A 20,688-nucleotide genomic window follows, 5' to 3' on the forward strand; every position below is an offset into this window, starting at 1 on the left:
ATCACTAATTGTATGCTGAAATCATGTACAAAACCAAAGTTTAAAGGCAGATTATTCGCTTCGAGACTAGCGAAGAATTGCGAAAAATAAACTGTTTAAATATTTTCAATACAGTCAAGTGAAAATTCTTCTGGAAGGACTTTCAGCACCCTGGTCAGTTCCACCGTCTTGCAACACTCGTGTTTATAAATAATATTTTTCCTCATTTTGTACAGTTTATTAGTAAAAATTCTCGAAATATATGCCTGAAGCACGAAAAAATAAATCCCTAAATGATGCTAAAATATGCAGAAGTTACATGTAATCCACGGCACTCGCAAAATAAAACCACCATGTAAATGTTGCAACCTGTACAACATTTCCAATGATGAAATATTAATGATGGTCTTCTGAAGTTTGTCAAGGAAGAGCCGAAAGTTTAAGGTACACTTGATGCTGAGCTATAAAATAAAATAAAATGCGTTTCTACTACAGACATAAGCGAACTTAAATCCTGGTCAATTGGTAAAACAAAAAAGCTTTGCAGTTGTCTTCCACCCTTAAAAGGAAACAGAGGTATCCAGTATCAAATTGAAAACAGCTTGTCTGGCCAAAAACTCACCGATGGGGACATTAAACCGTACACGCCATCATGTCCAGCGGTAAGGCAGGAATCCGGGTAAAGCTCGTGGAGACAGTAGGGGACACAACGCGGAGGGATGTGAATTATTTAGGTGGTTCTCCGTGTGATCAGAGCAGAGTTCATTATTAAAAGATCAGTCCACCATTGAACAGCTGCCTGCGTCAGAGCTTCCCTAACAAGTTCTAGATTGTTATACACTTTTAGGTCAATGTGGTCTACATCCCCTGGTGATATTGATGATATTGCATCAATCAAATAAGGACCATTAGGTTCGGATGTTTGTAAGTTAGGATGTAGGTACTCATACCTAAAAACACCTTCAAATGCGTATGCAAAATACAGTATTTTCACATGTTAGACTAGTAAGACTAATTAAAAACATTTATACATTATGATCATAAAAAAGGTTACACTGACACAATCGAGAATCAGGTTGCCTAATGCAGCAGATAAACAAAGCCATAATTTGATTTATTTTATACAGTTCTCCATCAGTCTATGGCATTTAATTTATTTTTTATTAGCCTGCCATGCAGCTTCAGTTGCAGAGAGCTAGTGTATCTCAGGTTTCACAGGAAACAAAAGTATAGCCATGGTGACTGAATGATAGGATGCATCAGTAGTGTTTGTAGTGGTGTGGCAAACGCTTCTGCAAACATAACCAGTTTCAACAACAAAAGGTCAACAATACAAATCAATTTCCCATCTGCAGTGCAACCACATCATGTCAAGATTTGCATTTGCCTTTTGTTGTTTGGTCTGACCGTAGCTAGTACTACTACTGTAGCATCGTGCTGAAATTGATCAGCATAATAACCTTAATTTAAACACTTGTATGGCAATTTTATGGCTATGACTACTTTGATGCTTTTATAATCTTAAACGATTATTTCACATACGGAGTCCTTGACCACCATAATTTAGTGCCCAATGCACTGCCTACAAAGTTGTGCTTTTAAATGTAAGTTACACAGTTTAGGGTTGAGTACGTGCATGGCACAGATAGTTCAGAAAGATCCAAATCATCACATAAATGAGTCACAGTTGCTACAGTTACAGCTCAACTACATCATTCCCTTGAGCCATAACAAATGCACCATGGGTTGCAATAATCACATCAATGCAACGTCAAAGTGCACGTGCAGAGCATATTTTAAATGATAAGAACACAAGAACACACGTTTTCATGTCTGACAACATCTTCATGTCAGTTTATCTAGTAAATATGTTTAAAAATGCTTAGAAATATATATATAAGAAATAATGAAGCTTAAAAAAAACTTCAAGTGATAGTTCACCCCAAAATAAAATTCTGTCATCATTTACAACCTCTTGTCATTTCAAACCTTTATGACGTTCTTCATTAGAACGATAAGATATTTTGAAGAATGTTGTTAACCAGCCTTGCATTGGTTTTGTGTTAATAATAGAAGTGAATGAGAGCCAGTCCAGTTTCCTCAAAATATCTTATTTTGTGTTCTACAGATGAAGAACGCATGAAGGTTTGAAATTACAATAGGGTGAGTAAATGATGACAGAATTGTCATTTTTTGATAAACTATCACTTTCAGATGTGTTAAACAGGATGAAGGTGGTAACATAAAGGCCGGTAGAGAAATGTCTCTTCCAATATTATTTTCTTCCCTTGATTTGTTTTATCAGAAAATACAGTAACAGACCATCTTATGCTATTAAACCTGTTTTGAGTTTATGTGCAAGTAGTGGCATGATAAGCAAACTTAGACATGGGGAGGACTTGAAAGCAAAATTTCTTAAACAAATTGGTGTAGTAGATTAAAAGTTCAAATTTTCACTGGCTGTGGTAATGTGTGTCTTTATTTCTTCCCAAGAAAGCGCTCTTGCATCAGGTCCAACATTTGCTATAGAGAAAAACATTTCTTTGGAAAAATCTGTATCTTTGCCTGTTTGACCAGGTCAGCGGAAAAATATTTTGGCACTGAAAAACAGAAAAAGAATTTTGTCTGTCCAGCTGCAAATGGTTTTGTTAGAGTTTATTTCACTTTAAAAGGAATCCAAAACTCTTTGTTTTATAGTTAAAAGAAGCCGATGTGTTTCTTGTCGAAATAAAGTAAATGAGCAGTAAACTAAAGATTAAAACAGTATTTGACCACAGTTGCTTTGTATAATACTACGAAACAAACCACTTGGGTGTCCGCTGACATCTTGTGGACAAAGCGAGCATTACATTTAGTAACGAACCGGATACGTGGCTTGAAACGCCAGGAAGTGACGTTGTCGGCAGTCTCGAGCTTCGTAGTAGGATTAACTTTGCTTTAATAACAAACCTATTTTTATAGTATTTCTACAAGAGATATAACTGTATTTTAAAACAATTATGTTTTCTTCCAATATGAAAGCACAAAGGAATTTGCTCTGCTTATAAGCTTTTCAACCTATTTAATTTGTATTTTTTTATTATTTGTGTAACTCCCTCTCCTGTTTTTAGTTTTTGTTTTGTTTTATTATTATTATTTATTTTTTTGTCTTGTCTTGTCTGTTTAGAGCAATGGTACAATAAAGTGGTTAAAAAATTAAATAAAAATAAGGATTAACTTTGCTTTTAACATTGAATGGTTGGTTATCTACGATGGACAAATAAAAATAATAATAACAAAAATCGATTCATTTTGGTTGTGACATAGCTTAGAAATTGTGAAATTTATAAATTACCTTTTGAAATAAATGAACAATTACAAAACATTTCTGTAATGGTATTTATAGCTTTGTTAAGCAATGACTGTTTCAAAAGTGTTTCATCTGTTTTATTACTGTTTATATGTTTAACTGAGTTAGTACTAAACATTGCAATGTTTTATAAGGGGGCTGTGCACAGCATGTGTTAGAATTGCTTTATATCAACATTCTTTAATTGCTTTTCGTTTATACATTGATGAAGTAAGATGATGGTTGAATAAGCAATTTCACAGCTAAATCAAAGTCTAAATTTGTACATTGAACTCTAGTATGTCCCTCTTCTTCAAAGGTCATTGTCTAGATGAAGAGGTGCAATGCATTGGACTTCTTGTCTTCCGGTATATTTATGACTTTTCATATCTTGTATGGTGCATTCGCTCTTTAAACCTGCACATCTTTGTTTTTTAAGGCTTGTGCACTGAAAGGAATAGATGAATGATTTGTTTCTTCCTAAAGAGCTGGTGCGGTGCATGCTTCTTTTAGACGGTGAGTGTGTCCCTCTTTGTGCACCAATGGAGCTGTGGACGCGTTTCAAAATGACCTCCTCACATCTGTGATTCTTAGGGTGCACATCCCTCTTGAGTAGGTTGGGTGATAAATAGGATTTTGCTTGACAGCAATGACGTTCCAAAAGCTGATGTGTGGAGTCCTGTCTGTGCAAAGAGCTTGAGTTAGAAACAAACCTTTCATTCTTTTTCCTGTTGTTCTGGGGGCTGTGATGAGCGTACAGTGGACTTTGCAGGGCAACGGCATGTAACGGGCTCGGGTAGCGGTAAACTTCCATGCCCTGGTGACCTGTAAGATCAGTACGGTAAGTGGGTTGCAAGAATACTTTAGGCTGAAGTATGCCTGAAACCAAAAACCACTGTGAGTCAGGATACAGATCTGCCTCAGACAGAAAACCATCTTCAGGAATCACCTCATCTGAGAAATGGGATTGAAGATCAACCTGACTTCGCATGTTGTTCTGGAATAAAATGGGTAGATTCCTTGGAGTTGTTTCGCTCATTAAATCTTCCAGTTCACATAAGGAGTACTTGGACCTTAAGGAGGCCAGGGAGGCGGTTAGAGAGCTGACAGTATCATCACCCGGGTTAAAAACATCCCCAAAGTCACTGTCACAGAACCCTGAGCTAGCCCTCGATTGATGTTGTATATGCGTGTGAAGTTCCTGGTGATGCTGGCTTCTTTCCTTAAAGCACTGAAAGTAAAGCAGATCTTCAGAAGAATGACTAGAAAATGACCAAAGCCCTCTCTCTTCCCTTGTGTCATGGACAGCCTCCTCAGAAAAACTACGCCTGAGTCTCAAAGTGTCTTTATGAAACCAGAATGGATACTGTTGATCCTGGATATTTGTTGTGTGAGATGTTTTTTCTTCAGTTTTTCCCAAGGCTGTTTCTACCATTACTCTGTGCCTGACCCTCAGGACTTCCAGCTCCAGGAGCCCTGCCAAAGTAGCACGGAAACGCTCTCTAATTCGTTTTCTCCCTGTGCTGGTCCATAACTTCGGTTCAGTTTCTTCTTTTTGCTTAAACATCCTGGAAACAAGCTGTGTTGTGGTCTGCTTCTGATAGTGGACGACTTTATAGTGACATTACCCCAATCAATGCAAATGTATTTAACTCCTGATGCTCTACCAGTGTATCAACTGATAAGATTTTCACTAACCTTTGACCCTAGTTTGAAGAAGATGATGAAAGATAAAATTATCTGTATGAGATAAGGGCTTAAAAGGTAACACTATGTTAAAAGATAAATATCACTCAGTGAGTTTGGACTTTATATTACATCAGTGACATAGTGAAGTTTAAAGCAATTCAGTTGTGAACATTCAAATAAGATCATATTTGATGTGTTTAAAACACGATAAATAGATATAAGTAACTTCAATGAACCGAAGAGAGCGCATGTAACTCCGCTCTTCATCAGGTTACACTGGCTCCCTGTTGCCGCCCGCATAAAGTTCAAAGCTATGCTCCTGGCCTACAAGACCAACACTGGGTCTGCACCATCGTATCTCCACTTGCTAATGCAGATCTATGTTCCTGCCAGATCACTGCGGTCTGCAAAGGAACAACGACTAGTGGTACCATCCCAAAAAGGAAAAAAGTCACTCTCCCGTACCTTCTCTGGATCTGTTCCACATTGGTGGAATGATCTACCAGCTGCTACAAGATCAGCAGACTCGGTTGCCATCTTTAAAAAACAGCTAAAATGCATCTCTTCCATCAACACTTCGCTGATTGATTTATCCTAATTCTCTTCCCTTTCCTTCTTTTAAAAAAAAACACTTAATAACCTCACTATTCTTAGCTTTGTATACTGTGCTAGGCTTTAATGGACTAGTTTGATGCACTTATGTATTTTGTTGCCTATGTTGTTATAATTGCTTACAATGTTTCCTCATCTGTAAGTCGCTTTGGATAAAAGCGTCTGCTAAATGACAATGTAAATGGCTACTTTAGCCAAAAAATAAAATTCTGTCATCATCTACTCACCTTTGAGTTGTTCCAAGTCTTTATAGAAGACTATTTTAAGGCACTTTTGATTCCCATTGTTTTTATGGTCGTCAATGGGGTACAATCTGTCTGGATATAAGCATTCTTCATAGCATCTTTCTCGGTGTTCATCAGAACAAAGACATTTATACACATTTGGAACATCTCAAAAAATTTCCTTTTTAGGTGAAGTATCCCTTAAAATAATCAAGTGTGTACTGGAAAAGGAAAATTACAGCCATTTTGGTTTGAACATTAATGCATTATAAAATACTATATTTTCTATATATTTTCTTCCAAACACATGGTTAAAATAGTTTGTTAGGCAGAATGTTTCTGTTCTCTTATAATCCATGGAATTAAGAGATTTTTATCTCAGATTTCTAAGAATGTAACACGTGATACATGTTGTTGATACATTGGGCAATGTAACAAACTTCTTTAAAATAATACTAAATGGACTACATTCATAAACGTAGATACTTTTCATTAACTTTTATAAAGCATTTTGCATGAGCTAGATTGCAGAAACAGACAAGCATTGCTTTCTTGGTACAGTACTTGTGTTATCGCAACCCTGATCTAGTCCTCACTATCATCCTGTTTAACTCTCACATTATAGATTTACATTGTTGATAAACATTTTTATAGCATGTCTAATTTATTTACTTAAACATTTGAGAACAAACCTATATAAACCCAAATCATGCACACTAAGAGAGACTTTCACTGTGTATATTTTGTATTAACAAGTACATATCAAAACACTTGCTCCTGCATTTCACGTTGACAGTTTATGCCGGATCTCAATACACACAAACATTTCCAGACAGAAGCTTTACTCATCAGCATCAGACTCTTCATCTTGAGTGATCTGGAAGTAGCGCAGCTGGTAGCTCTCCTTATCTGACGCCACCACCCTCAGCCAGTCTCTGAGGTTGTTCTTCTTCAAGTACTTCTTTGTGAGGTACTTAATATACCTGAAAAATAAAGGAGTGTTAATTCTATCATCTTAACTCCAGTTCTCTATTATTACTGTTTTGGTTGATGAAACGGATCTCACCTTTTAGAGAACCGTTTTTCTGATGTGACATTGATCTTGTTCTTTTGACGATTGATCTGCACTACGTTTCCCAGATTGCCTGTTTTGCCATCGACCTTCACCTTCTCTTTCAGAAAGGTTTCCTGTTAGTGATAAAACAACATGACCACACTAGGGAAGAGAGCCCTAGGTATTACACTAGGGAAGGGAACCCTAGCTGTGACACAACATTAGAGATGCAACAACCTGGGGCCTGTTTCAGAAAGGAGGTTTAGTGAAAACTGAGAATATTAACCCTCACTCTTTTTAAGCACAATTGTTTTACATAATTTATTCATAAATACAGTCATGCATGGCACACATTTATTCATTTGGCAGACGCTTTTATCCAAAGCGACTTACAAGTAGTTTTTTTACAGTGGCACATTACCGCAGAGCAATCAGGGGTAAGGTGTCTTGCTCAAGGGCACTTCAGTCATGACCTGCTGGCACTGAGATTTGAACCAGCAACCTTCTGATCACACAGAGACAATCTCAGTGACTAAAATGTCATTTTTGCTTTAATAGAGGGTCCAGTGCATTAAGAGGCTTCTCTGTGCTCCGTACCAATTTTGTTAACTATATATATACAAATATATCTCATCCATTATAGCTCCATTGTTCATGGCTGTTGTAGTCATGGTGCAAGCGCTTTACTCAAGGTGAGCCTACCCAGAGTTGATAGAACAAACTGATAAGCTGTTCTGAAACCAAAAACTCAAAGTTTCATATCTCGGAGTTAAAATGTGAACTCTTGAGTTGATTTACACCGTGTTGGTTGAACTCTCCTTAATGAGACGGGAATACATGTCATAACAAACCGTTCAATACAATACAGCAAACACAATGTGTAGTGTTTAAACTTACAAAATTGGCAGAGTCAAGAATCCCATCCTCCGCAGGGTTAGTACAGTCCACGGTATACCTCCAGCTAACACCCCTCTTGCTTTTTCTCACGATAGTTTGCTTTTTCTAAAAAACAATGTCAGATTTATTAAGCTACTATGTCAAACATTAATTTGAAAGAAGTTATGTTTAATGCCGTTTTCGTAACAGTTAATATACTTCATTACATTGACAAATCGATCAAATAGCGACTGGTTCTATCGTGCTAAACCGAGTCTTGTCCACGTGTCTACCGTTGGTAAGTCAAAATAGTGCATTAACGCAACATCCCCCCCAAAATGACACCGTGTGCTGAATATTACACTTCTTATGTTACTCATCGGTGGTTTGTAGTCATAATATAGCACATATTTTGAATTTAATAGTCCCAGGGTTGATACGTACCGGTGCCATCTTGGTGAGGTTCCTTTGAAAGAGGACGTGACGTAGGTCCACGCGGGGCTAGTTATTATTATCCTCTCTCCTGATTGGCTGCCAGTCGAGGGGGACTCGGGTCCAGCTGCAGGCCCCCCGGCCACTCATTTTAGGACACACGTTCCAGACCACCGGTTTCAGGCCGGAAGTTAACTCTTCTTTTTAAGAGTCTTAATTTATGAGTGTTTATTATTTCTGTTGCAACTATACACTGTATACTATAAATGCAAAATTTAACCGTTTGGGTGTTTTGTTGAAATGTTTGTTCATATAAGAACGTCAAATAATACTTGTATACGTTATTCTGAAAAATAATGTATATTTGACGTTTAAAAAGTGTTTGTTACAAACTGAACATATGTCGAGGGCAGGGACTGGGTCCTGTAGGCCTAAGTAAGTAGGACTCATCCTGACATGCTCGTGCAGCAGACATATCAATATTTTGCACACTTGTTTTGCTAGTTAATGGGCAGTTTACCAGCACAGGAACTCCAGACATACACAATTTCAATACTTTATCAATGTCTAATATGACTGAATGGAAACTGAAATTAAGTTGTAATTATAAAGATACATCTACTAAATATAATGATACTAAATACAATTTAGAAATCAGTAATGCAGTTAATTATAAATATTCAACATGATGAATTTATCAAAAGATGTAGTTCAACGTAAAACATACTGCGGATTATACTACAGTATATTAACTATAGCCGATAAGATGATTTATGTCTGAACGGAGTGCAATGGGTCATGTTAAGACTGAACTGCACATTACAGTGAGTGTTGCCTGGCGCACAGACATAAATGGGAAATGAGTATTAGGCTCCACCCATGCAGAAGACCAGCAGCCCTACCTAACAACTCTATCCTAATATGCGCTCGGTTTCTGAAATAACTGCGTTTTACATTTTTAAATAAAAATTCATGATTTTAACAGAAATATAAACGTTGTTTCTTGTTATATATTCTTATAACCTTACAATATTATAACCTGATAATATATATATTATTCAACAATCTGGACAAATGAGCTTTAAAGGATTACGTTTTTTAAGTGATCATTTTTCTTGCCCTTGTTCTAAAAACCAGCAGGCAATTTCACTTATATTGTACTTCAAAATGTCCGTTTCTGTTTTTGAGTTTGTTGTGTAATGTGAAAATCAAGAAAAGCTACACATTCAAGTCACTGGCCCCAAATTACGACAGGCAGGTTAGACTAGGTTGTCCCAAAATCCAACGCAGGTCCGTTTTTTTTTTCGCTCTTTAAAGGTGTGACAAAAGACTGAGTTTAACAGATTCAAGGAATTGTCAGATACTATAAAAAGCTGCAATCCAGAGTTTTAATTTAAATACTGATCACGTGTTTCATAAAAACAAAAAGAAAGGTCATCTCGTACGTTTTTATTTTGCTCTCTCCAGTCAGATGACAAAGGCCTCGAGTGAAAAGAGGAAGATTAGAACTCACATCCAAGATATAGTCCTTAAAGAGCCCAAGCTAATTCTGTGGCAGCACTGATAAGAGCCTACCTGGAGACAAATAACAGGCTTCAACACTTTATTTAAGGTCGTCAATGACAGCCTAAATCAAGCTGGCTGCTATTGTGTTACAGAGGTATTCGCACATGGCCATCACATCCTTTCCACTTCTGAACAATGAGACTGGTGTTTGGGAATTTCACTGGTTTATTCTACGTCAGTTCGGCCTTTCCTCCCGTCACAACACCTTGCATAAATTCTGCACGGTAATTATGATTAAGAAATTAAATATAAAAAGGAAAATGGATCCCAGTTCTTAAACATTCAGGAATGTATGCTGTAAAAACTTGAGGGGGATAAATAACACAGCATGGGGCGTTTGAGGGGATAAATACACAGACTGTACCCTCGGACCCGAGAGAATGCCAACTGACCTGACAAGTCCTGCACAGTTTTGGAAGAAAAAAGGAGTACAATCACAAAAAAATATTTGAGGTTGCTTGTGAAGGCCATAGCTTTGGTGACAAATAAAACCAAAAAACCAAATACAAGAGATCTGTTAAGGTGTAGCATGTTGCAGCCTGAGCAGCCCAGTCTTTCTTCCTATTTGGTCATGGGTTTGACAGCCACTGCAGATTCTTCGCCCATAGCTGAAAGCACGGTAACCTGAAAGACGATCAAGAAGTACTTTTTTAAAATCAAATATTCAGCTACTAGAGAAACTGCTGACAAATAAACCGAGAGACTATGTGTGCATTAGCCCAGTAAGATGCACTTACCAACATCTCTTCCCCAGCTGCAAATTTGCTTTCAATTTCTTTGCCCAGGTCACTGTCTGGCACACGCAGGTCCTCACGCACATCACCATTGTCCAACATTAGGGAGAGGAAACCCTCAGTGATGTCGACCACCTATGTGCAAAAAGATATAGAAGATTGGTTTTTATGTAGCAATTACTTAAAATACCAGATCATTAAGATCACTGTAGACTCTGCAAAAACAAACACTGCTTTATACTACAGCATTAATAGAAAAACAAAAAAGAAATGGGAAGATCAAGAGGAAAATGTCATAAAGGGTCAGCTCTCAAAAACACTGTATCAACAGACTATAAAGATGTACGAGTACATACATGCACAAGTCAAATAACATCAATAGTTGCAAAGCTTAAGCTAGTTTTACATAATGTGGGCAGCTTTCACACACTGTCATTTAAGTTGAAATAGGGCAAGGACATATATTTTAATCTTGAATAAACTGCCACAAGTCAATAACGGAAGCATCAGCAGTTTGTCCTCAACGCATAGGACTGGCATCACAAAATAACAGATACCCAAAGAGACTCCAAGGCCCTCTTGGAACATGCAAAACAACGAAAACCTCACCTGGTAATCGTTTCTTTTAATGTTAGGCACGTCCATGTTGTGGGTAGAGGGGCAGATATCTTCATACTTCTTATTTGAGAAAATGTCGATTCCAACCATGTGAACCTGTAAAGAGACACTTTGATTTGCCTTTGGGAATCCAGTGAATTCAAGGTAAGTCACCAAAAGGATGAAAGGGATCTCCACTATTACCTTTGCATGCCCATGCTTGCCAGTCTTAGAAGTGGACATTTCAACAATTTTGCAGGGGCGACCCTTCAGCACCACAAATCCGTTCTTGCGCAGGGCGCTGCACTGCATGGGGTAGGTGGCAGAAGCCCCTGCATCACCGCTGGTGAAATCAAGATCTGGATCTGCCATGATGGGGTTCTAATCAAGGGGCACTGGAAAAACAGAGCAAGACTTTACATTAGCTTGCTTGTGCACATCAGGGTTACACAAAAGACACACGAGTGATCCCAAGTTTCCACTCTCTGCCAACGAACAAGTTAAACGCAAGGTTTCTTGGGTAAGATAAACTACAACTAGACAAAACAGCATTACACGTTTACTAAATGAACACACTAGAAAAGCGTCATCTACAACATCCTATTTTTCGTCATATTGGCTGAAAACATGCCGCATCATGCCACTCCTCGGTTTGGGGGATACAACCCAAATTAAAGGATTCGACGTGATAAAAGCGTGTTAAAAAGCTTAATGTCCGTCAATTGACACCGCAGTCGTTACTTTTCAAGAAAAGGGAACACAATGACCATGCCGAAACAGGCCAGATGGACCTGTTTGGGTTAGCGCAAGCGAAACCACCAATGCACCTAAAACGTCAAAAGTAATCGTTTAGAAAAAGAGCGACCGGTTAACGGCACATAACGGTTCTTAAATAAGACTCGCCGCGAGCGCGTCGTGTTTAGTCAACGTGGTTCTTCCCACAATGACTACGCTAGCATGCTAACGCTCCATTCTTCAGTATAACAAAAACATGTTAAACCGACACGAAGTGACACACAAATCCCGACACCAACCAGAACAAACGACCAAAAACAAACGAAATAACCCGACGGGGGGAAGCGGGGCGTGTGCGGGTAAGCCAAAGTGTCTCACGTGCCTCCTTTTTTTAGTTAACGTTATATGACAAGTCACGTCGCGCGCACAGGCCTCGCGCGTGCGCGCCACTGTTTGCTCGCGGCCTGCGACATCATCACACCCTGCGAGCCGCGCGCCTTATATAGACGTTCCGGCACATCGCCGTTCACAAATACGCGAACAACTCCGAAACCGACCTCGCACACGTTAAAGCGGGAAAGTTATATGTTATTTTCAACATGTTCAAACACGCTTCGTGCAGCACTTACTTCCAAGAAAAAAAAGGAACGTAAACGCGCAGGCGCGGACAATTTTTACGCGGCACCCGTAGAGTGGGCGGTACTCCCGTTCTGCTGCGGACAAGTGACGACGACTTGTGGCAAAACTTTTGGTGGCGTGTTTGTACACATTGACATTTTCCTGCTGGAAACAACAGTATTAAACCATGACAGAAATTGCGTAATCATTATAAAGGGGAAGGTTAGATTAGATTAAACTTTATTGTCATTACACATATACAAGTACAGTTTGACGAAATGTAGTTTAGGTCTAACCGGAAGTGCAATTAGCAAGTGCAGGATATACAGTGAATAAATACAGAATACAATATTAGGAAAATATCATACAGTGGGCATTGACTATGAGAATATTTTACAGTAGGTATGTACTATGAACAATATATACAGATGGCTAGATACTATTAACAATGTACAGGTGGCTATGAACAGATAATATAGACTGAACTAAATTATTAACATTATTATGTTAATGTCATAAGTGTGGATCCGTAATGTCATCTGGGTGAATACAGCCCAATGCAGTAAGACGCAAAACACTATAAGTTACATAAGGACATTTTATAAATAGCATGAAACCATCAAAATAAATTTTCTATAGCAGGGTTGGAAAATATGACAGCACGCATGTTCCGGTTTGTTGTGTCAATTTATTTAAAAAAAAAACAGATGAAAATCATGGTTTTGGGAGACAGGTGAACAAGCTGGACTAGAAATAGGTTTCTATTTGTCTTCATTCAGAATCTCTTTAATCTATTTGAATGGGAATAAACTAAAGCTATATTATACAGCCGAAGTAAAAAAGGGTCCAACATGAAGTCCGACAACTTAAAAATATGCTTATTATTGCTAATAGCCCAGTTTAGATTGATCACCAACCAGCTATTTGATATGCAATATTCCTCTAGGATTCACTAACAAGAGCAATGTAAAACAACCAAAATAATTTTACAAACAACTATTTTAAAATGTCTTGCAATAGTAAGGGAGATTTATTTAACCACGAAATGGGCATAACTATGTTGCTTGAATAAAACTAACTATGAAGTAACAAAACCGTTTAAAGTGTTCTTTAAATCAGTAAGTAAGTAAAATGTAAAGCATCCTTGACATGATAATATAGATTACAAAATTCTTTAAGACAAACTCATTCAGAATACAACTTAGCAGATTCGAAATTATTTCCTTGAAATGTTCTTAATACAATGAGATACTAGCACTTTACCATACAATAAATAAAACGGATCAAAATATCAAGCAAAACTGAGTTTTAAAAAGTTCCATATCCACAAAAGATTTAGTTCAGATGATTTCGCTCTTTTGTGGGTTGGATGAGGGCATTTTGGTGTTGGTGTGATTTACATCATGTACTGTAAAATGAAATCGATGAACTAATAAAAACACTATGGATTAGGTACGGATTTAATGAGATCAGAAGTCCAGGCTACATTTATTGTTATCAGTACCAATTCTCCTAGCCTTAAATAATAGCACAACCTAACATTTAAAATGAACTTCATGGTAGCATATTATGAAATATGAAAATCAAAAATGTATGTCCAATTACAGCTCACCATTCCTAATTGTAATGCTAGCAGGCCGTTTTCGTTTCTTGATTGATGTTTTTTTACAGGCCTAAAGAATAAAACGCACACACACACACATTGCAGCAACCATGAAAATAACCAATACCCAGAATACGCAGTTGTGCTATAAATCTTAAAAGTTTAATACACAAAATACTAAAAGAAAGAGAAATAAAACAACAGATTCAGGCTAAAGCATGTACTTACTGTATCAATTTCCAGTTAATGTAAAAATAAGGTCACACATCAAAAACCTTTCTACACAAAGCAACCACATTTGAGGTGGTGCATGATAGATAAACAGATCAACCAACATCACAGTTTACATCTGTGTTGATAAAGTTGATGGGAAGACCCCATAACTACAGGGGAGACATCAATCCGGCACACACATCCATACTCAGTTCACAGTTTGTATAACAAAAAAGGTTTCCAGTTGTGTCAAGTGACATTGTGAATTCTACACACTATTGCCATTCCATACAGCAGTGGAAATGTATAAAACTATACAAATGAAAGTATATTATTAAGGAACTTGTTTCTTGTATTTTATAGAATGCTATGTCATTTAGAAGGATCTCTATTAATATTAAGTTTAGGCTTGAATTGGCTGTTAATTGCACAAGACTTTTTTTACAGAAGTTTTTTTAAAATAATTTTTCTGATGTTCTACACTCAAATCACCTCTGAATCTACACATGACAACATTGCCATTTTACATTAATAAGTACATATTCAAAGCCAATTATTGAGCTAGTTAAAAATACCTTTTGAAAAAATTCACTGGTCTATTTGTTGAATTGCAAAAGACTTAAAACACCCTCAGAGAAGTAATATTCGTCCCTTCAATCTTAAATATTGCCTAATATCGTGTCCCTCACATAGAGGTTTTCTTTACGTCATGGTCAGAAAACTGAACCCTAACAGGTGAACAGAATCAAGGTAGCCCAAAGGGAAGCTCTCTCAAAACACTACAGTTCAGTTCACAGATTCATGTGATTCACACAAAATGAGGTGCACATTTGTGACACATTGGAAGGATCTTACAGTGCCACATAAAACATCACACATTTCTGTCACACCCTCACAGTTTCAAATGCATTCATTTCAGAAGCATGTTCCTCTCTCTCACGGCAGGAAGTGGATATTTACAGACAGTTGGTGAACGCTCTCTATAAATAGTTGGAGATTAAAGATCCATCATGAGGAATAGTGAGGGCTTACTCAATTCCCACGGCCGTTATTGCACATTGCTGAGAGTTGTGTGAAAATAAATGTAAATACAAAACATTCTTATCTAAATGAGACGCGTTTCCTTTTTTCCTTAACTATTAAAAACTGCTGGTATGTTGATGACAACGCAACTAGTTTTTTGTAATGTTCGTGGAAAATCAATTCGATCATTCATCCAATCATACACGCATCTACAAACTCACACTAACAGCTATTGTGAGACTCAATGAAATTGTAATGTACTTTTTGATGTTTCAATACCAAGCTCTGTAGTATTTATAGATCTGCCCTATGTGATTTTTTTACAAAGAGTCTTCCCTGCACATCAGATTCACTCTTTAAATGTCTCGCGTCATGTGGACATTCACGCATCAGTGCATGTTTCCGTTGTAATACAACCGCTGATATCAAATGCTCAAGATATGTTTGAGAGACAATGAAAAAAGTCTGATCTACAGCACCATCTCCCTGAGCGCTAGGAACAGTGCACGGACACAAACTTCAACCGCAATCTTAAATACTACAGAACTTTAGCTCACAACTAGGAATGCACATTATGACTGTTTAGGATCATGCATATTTCCATTACAAACAGGCATCAATTTCCATCGAATAGCAGTATTTTCCCTTCTTTACATAAACACGCACACAAATCAAAATGGACCTAAAAAATTTAATCGAGCAGCATTGCAATTTCGTATTTAAGGCATTTTGTGTACAGCCCAAAAGTGTGTCTGCTCCAATATGATGTCATGAATCAAGTCTCAAATATCAGTTAAATTCACACATTAGGATGACGTCGACGTGTCACAAACATCTGTGTGCATTCCGAGTTGAAACATGAAAAATATTTGTTTTAAAAACAAAAGAATGAAATATGCCCACAAAAGTCTGGGGTGAAGATATTGGATCGCACAAATCGCATCCCGCGAGGGAGGTTTTATCTGACGTTGAATTATTGTGTCAAACGTGTCTTAACAGTACAAATCACTTGCTTAAATATTCACTCTATTCTGAGGGTCCTGCGATTTCAGTCTTTTACTAATAGCCTCTAGATACATATTTGTAATGACAAAAACATCAGAACCCCACATACATCAACGAAAGAGCCGTAAAAAAACGCAACCGGCTGTTCTTTTTTGGAACCTCTTTGTTGTTTATGGCAGCGTCCAGATTTTGGCTGTGGAGTTGAGTTTGATCGTCTTTGACCCTTCTGAGAAAGACCCAGGAAAGTTTTGTTCTGCTCGCAGTCTGCTAGATTGTCCAGCACACCTGGATTCTCTGCCTGTCTTTCCATTTTTCCACACTTTTCAATAAAGTAGAAAAGGTCCACAGATACAATGGAGGGGAGGGCGTGGACATATTACCAATTCATCATGGAGTTTCTGTTCAAGGTCATGAAGAAAACTTGGCTGCTGCCTCCTGATCTGACCGAGGCAAAAAACACCTGCGAGAAAGAAAAGAATCCAGATGGAGGAAGGTTATTATTTAAGGCCTCTTTGTCACACCGGAGACCAGACTGTTACAACCTCTTGCTTTGTTTGAGTGACTATATAGGATTTTCATTTAAACAAAGAACATTCTCAACTTACACAAGCTGACAAAGTTAACTTGAAGGAGACCAGAACCTTATTTTTACAGACACAGATTTTCACAATTCGACTTTTGATGTGCCAACAGTAAAACAAAAATACATAAAGAAAATACATTTAATAAATGTATGAATGTGCATTACATATTTTCAAGTTTTAAAAGTTTCATTAAATCATATTTTGGGTGTTATAAACCCTGACCTCAGCTATAATATGGAAACTACAAATAGATGTTTAAAATGGAAAAGAACATAGTTACACATATGAATATCTTGGCTTAAATATATAATTTTTTGCATATAAACCTGTGTTACAACTGTCCCTGGTCTCCTATGTCAACAAAATACTGCGAGAGGTAACATACTTTATCGTTTCTCTCCGAAAGGAACTTCAGTCGCTGAGCTCGCTTGTGCATGAAAACTCCGTCGAGGTGTCCCGTTTCCACGGAGCGGATCTCAATGGCTTTCTCTCCCCAGCCCATGATCTGGTTGGAGTGGATGTAAGCTGCAGGAGGGACAGGCGAATATACAAAAACAAAAACGTGACAGGAGAGCGTTGACACGCACTGGAATACAAACACTGCATTGTTATAACACCCCGTTCCTCAACGACTTCTGACGTCCAACAGCAACTTAAAACAGCCCAGGCTTAAAAAGACCTGCCAAAGCCACTCCACATCATCAGGAGGCCATTATTGCAGCAGTTTCTGAGCATCCAGAGATTTAGGATTATTGTCTATTGTTTTGAATTTGAAGGATAAGGGATAGTCATGAACAATGAACGACTATGAACGACTATGAACTCTCTTAGAACTTCCTGCATCTGGAACGATAAGTCGTCCTGCATTGAGATGATACAGTGATCCGGTTGTTTTGACTTTCTGTGCTACTGATGACAAATGTTTCAGCATAGAATAAAAATCAGGGGCTGTGAATTATTCTGATTTGCTATTAATGCAGAATCACTGAAGAGTTGACAATAATTTTGATGAAACATTCATTCATTCATTCATTTCAACCCATCAGTATCGGCAAACAAACAAAGACACAACTAAATCGTAAACACATTCTTTGCAGATGATAAATGACAACAAACAAACACATTCAGTAAAGTCAAAAACTAATTTTAGAGACATATGGCCGGATTTCAAATGATTATGAAAAGTTTTTCATTTGAGCTCATCGACTTCCTGATGCAAGTCAACATGAAACATTTGCATCCTATATTACTTACATAATGTCAGATTTTCTTAAAAACCGAAATAAATCAGATAAAAATATATTCAATCTTAATGTAATCATTTGCTGCTGTCCTTCTAAAAATAGCCATATTCCATATTCCGTGATTTAATAATTACATAATAATTATTAGTCACCCATTAGGTTTGTCACTGGGTTTTGCAAATAATAACCAATAAAAAGTATTAAAAGTGCTTTTTAAATTTGACAAGACAGCATTTTAAAAATTAAAAAATAAACTGTGTTTTTCCACTTCCTGAAAAGCGAAATTTGGAAATTCAAGGTTTTGGAAGGACAGCGAGGATATTTAATATGATAAAACCAGAAACCACATTAGGAAAGTAAATAGAATCAGTTATTTCATGTTGAAAACATTCACTTAAACACTCTAAAAATCGCAGTATCTTTTTAATAAATGCAGATATAATTGAAATTTTCTTTTACTTTTTAAAAAGGTTATTCCCAGGCCCAGGCAGAATCAATTGCTTTATTTGAACATATTACGTGATTTAGGGAAAATAATCTGTAGAATGGATTTATATCGGTAAAATGTGTTACCTGGAGCTCATGGTATTTATTGTTACCAGAAAACATTATGAAATTGACGAAACAAAGTATAACCCCACACACAAGGACATTACTAAATGTCAAGTGCATTACTGAAGGACGTGTTTTCTGCGGGTACAGATTCAGTGTGGGCCTGGTTATTACCAAAGATATTCAGGGTTTATCAAATAAACTCAATCTGAACAAAAACATAATACAGAAGAAGTGACTGTGAGACATACAAGACAAACAATTTAATTGCCAGGCTTTAGACATATAGGGTGGCAAGGGGTGTGGCTAATCTCAGTCTTGTGCTGAATATTTTGGTTAAGGAACAGAAAATACAGAACGTTGGCATGCAGGTAAAGAGGAATAGGTTGTGTGTATATTTTCAGAAAATAACTGATTGACAAAGAGGCTTCGCTAAGCGTTTTCGGGAGTGATTGGGGAAGCGCACTTGAACGGGCCAGCATCAGAGCTCTACAAGAAGAAGAGGAGCTTTTGTGTGAAATAAACAACCAAACCTACCAACAGAGGTGGGCATCTCTCCCCACTGGAGCACCACGTCTTTAGTGATTCTGCCGTATGTGTTCACATAGACCCCCTCATCTTCATAGCACAGAAGCATCTCCATGCCGTCGGTCTTGGGAAGCACCACAATGGCGTGAGGGGTAACACTGCTCTGAATCTGGGGAGGGAGGGGTGGGCGTAGATGAGCCTTGGGGTGAAAAAACGACCTGCAGTGCAAAACATTCCCCACTAGGTGACGCTTTACAACCCCCCCGCTCCACTATACGTGGCCAGAGTTTGGGGTGGAAACTGCTGCAACAATCAAGACTCCTGCCCTCCACTCGACCACACCGTCACCTGGGCAACCTGACCCCAAAACCGCCCGCTATCAGACTACTGGCTTGGGGCAGTTTGGTTCAACATTTTGGTTGGCGTACACGTTTGGTTTGTCAAAGGTCGTAGATCAGGGGAGGTTTTCCGTTTACAGCGGAGATATTTTCTAGCACACTTCATAATGTAACAATAACAACATTATTTACAGTGAGACCTTGAGTTTATTTCCATTCACCTCCTCTAATCTCAGGCATACTCACACATGTTGCTTTGGATTCAGGGTCCAATTTTTTGGTGTTAAATGAGACTTTATATAGTTGTTTAGGATAATTGTTAATCTATGAGCAAGCAGATGCATCAGACCTTTTTGATAATTAACTGTAAATGACTACAACTAAACTAAATATTTTAATCTAGTTAATGTTTGTTATAATATAAAAAAATCTTTTTTTTCATTGTTAATTTATGTTTAAGACTAAGCCTAATGATGAATAATTATAATAATTGTAAAGCTTAAACATTAAGAATACTAATAAAACTGATATTTTATATTTCCAGTAAAATATACACAGTAATAAACCAAATTATTAATTGCTGTAGTATTGTTCATCATTTAAAGCAATGAAATATATATGGCAACAAATTAAATCTTATTGTTTCAAAACACCTTAAATAAAATTGACGTGACCGTAAAAGACCCATCAATTCTGTGCCCAACATTCATTAATCATCACTCATTCTTACAAAGTTATTTAAACCATTATAAGCCAGCTGCTGAATAAAATTGTATTGGTATTTTGCTCTCAGCAAGTGTTCATTTTGGACCCGTCTGTAATTAAAGACACAGCTGTGATACGAACATCAACTCTACACACCGTGTCCCAGAGGAGGAATGGTCTTATTGGAATCAGGGTAAGGAGGGGAGAGCTGCCTCCGCTCTGCCCATTTTCACTTACGTGGGACGGAATGTAGATATCGTACGGGTTTCCAGAATCGACGTCTATCACGTGAAAACCAACGCTGGAGCCGTAGATGACCTTTAACCTCTGGCCCTCCTCCACAGTGAGGTCAACCAGCAGGGGCTTGTGCTGAAGATCTGTAAAAGACTTTGGAAAGACAGAGCAATGAGTAAAATGAGCAATTAGAGGATTCTTAATGTAATATCAAC

At 37.6% G+C, this 20,688-nt stretch overlaps 3 protein-coding genes across 13 annotated transcripts in view; all 3 read right to left on the reverse strand.

The window, feature by feature from the left end:
• Positions 1-6,559: 6,559 nt before the first annotated feature.
• rpl22l1 (ribosomal protein L22-like 1) lies at positions 6,560-8,243 on the reverse strand. 2 transcript variants are annotated; one of them, XM_079447696.1, is made up of 4 exons: positions 8,207-8,243; positions 7,784-7,888; positions 6,899-7,020; positions 6,560-6,815 (listed from the first exon to the last, which is right to left on the reverse strand). In XM_079447696.1, exons 1-4 carry the CDS (start codon positions 8,213-8,215, stop codon positions 6,674-6,676), a joined length of 378 nt encoding a protein of 125 aa, XP_079303822.1. In that variant the 5' UTR covers positions 8,216-8,243; the 3' UTR covers positions 6,560-6,673. The 2 variants fall into 2 exon arrangements, with proteins under 2 accessions (XP_079303822.1, XP_079303823.1); XM_079447697.1 differs by having other exon boundaries at positions 6,899-6,999; positions 8,207-8,233.
• A 985-nt stretch (positions 8,244-9,228) lies between these two features.
• Positions 9,229-12,567, reverse strand: eif5a (eukaryotic translation initiation factor 5A). 6 transcript variants are annotated; one of them, XM_079488038.1, is made up of 5 exons: positions 12,209-12,491; positions 11,296-11,486; positions 11,104-11,208; positions 10,498-10,629; positions 9,229-10,384 (listed from the first exon to the last, which is right to left on the reverse strand). In XM_079488038.1, the coding sequence occupies exons 2-5, from the start codon at positions 11,461-11,463 to the stop codon at positions 10,322-10,324; spliced, it is 468 nt and encodes a 155-aa protein (XP_079344164.1). In that variant the 5' UTR covers positions 11,464-11,486; positions 12,209-12,491; the 3' UTR covers positions 9,229-10,321. The 6 variants fall into 6 exon arrangements, with proteins under 6 accessions (XP_079344164.1, XP_079344168.1, XP_079344167.1 ...); XM_079488042.1 differs by having other exon boundaries at positions 9,394-10,384; positions 12,456-12,567; XM_079488041.1 differs by having other exon boundaries at positions 9,558-10,384; positions 12,126-12,274.
• Positions 12,568-13,116: 549 nt separating this feature from the next.
• The window catches only part of tnikb (TRAF2 and NCK interacting kinase b), a 50,059-nt gene continuing 42,487 nt past the window's right edge, over positions 13,117-20,688 (reverse strand). For 4 of the 5 annotated variants that reach the window (XM_079487754.1, XM_079487751.1, XM_079487755.1 and 1 more), the window contains 4 exons: positions 20,477-20,626; positions 19,206-19,365; positions 17,258-17,397; positions 13,117-16,748 (listed from right to left, as the gene is read on the reverse strand). In XM_079487754.1, the coding sequence (XP_079343880.1) occupies positions 16,665-16,748; positions 17,258-17,397; positions 19,206-19,365; positions 20,477-20,626 (534 nt within the window). In that variant the 3' untranslated portion in view covers positions 13,117-16,664. The remainder of the gene's footprint in view (positions 16,749-17,257; positions 17,398-19,205; positions 19,366-20,476; positions 20,627-20,688) is intronic. The other variant, XM_079487753.1, reaches the window with a different exon arrangement.

Source organism: Barbatula barbatula, assembly GCF_947034865.1.
Source record: "Barbatula barbatula genome assembly, chromosome: 23".
NCBI lineage: Eukaryota > Metazoa > Chordata > Actinopteri > Cypriniformes > Nemacheilidae > Barbatula > Barbatula barbatula.

Excerpts from the sequence above, each read along its gene's own strand:
- rpl22l1 (XM_079447696.1), bottom strand. Across the intron at positions 7,021-7,783 it reads TTCTTGACTCTGCCAATTTT|GAAACCTTTCTGAAAGAGAA; the intron begins GTAAGTTTAAAC and ends TATCACTAACAG. Across the intron at positions 6,816-6,898 it reads GAAAAACGGTTCTCTAAAAG|GTATATTAAGTACCTCACAA; the intron begins GTGAGATCCGTT and ends TTTATTTTTCAG.
- eif5a (XM_079488038.1), bottom strand. The coding sequence starts at position 11,463 with ATGGCAGATCCAGATCTTGATTTCACCAGCGGTGATGCAGGGGCTTCT. Across the intron at positions 11,209-11,295 it reads GCAAGCATGGGCATGCAAAG|GTTCACATGGTTGGAATCGA; the intron begins GTAATAGTGGAG and ends GTCTCTTTACAG. Across the intron at positions 10,630-11,103 it reads TTAAAAGAAACGATTACCAG|GTGGTCGACATCACTGAGGG; the intron begins GTGAGGTTTTCG and ends TTTTGCACATAG.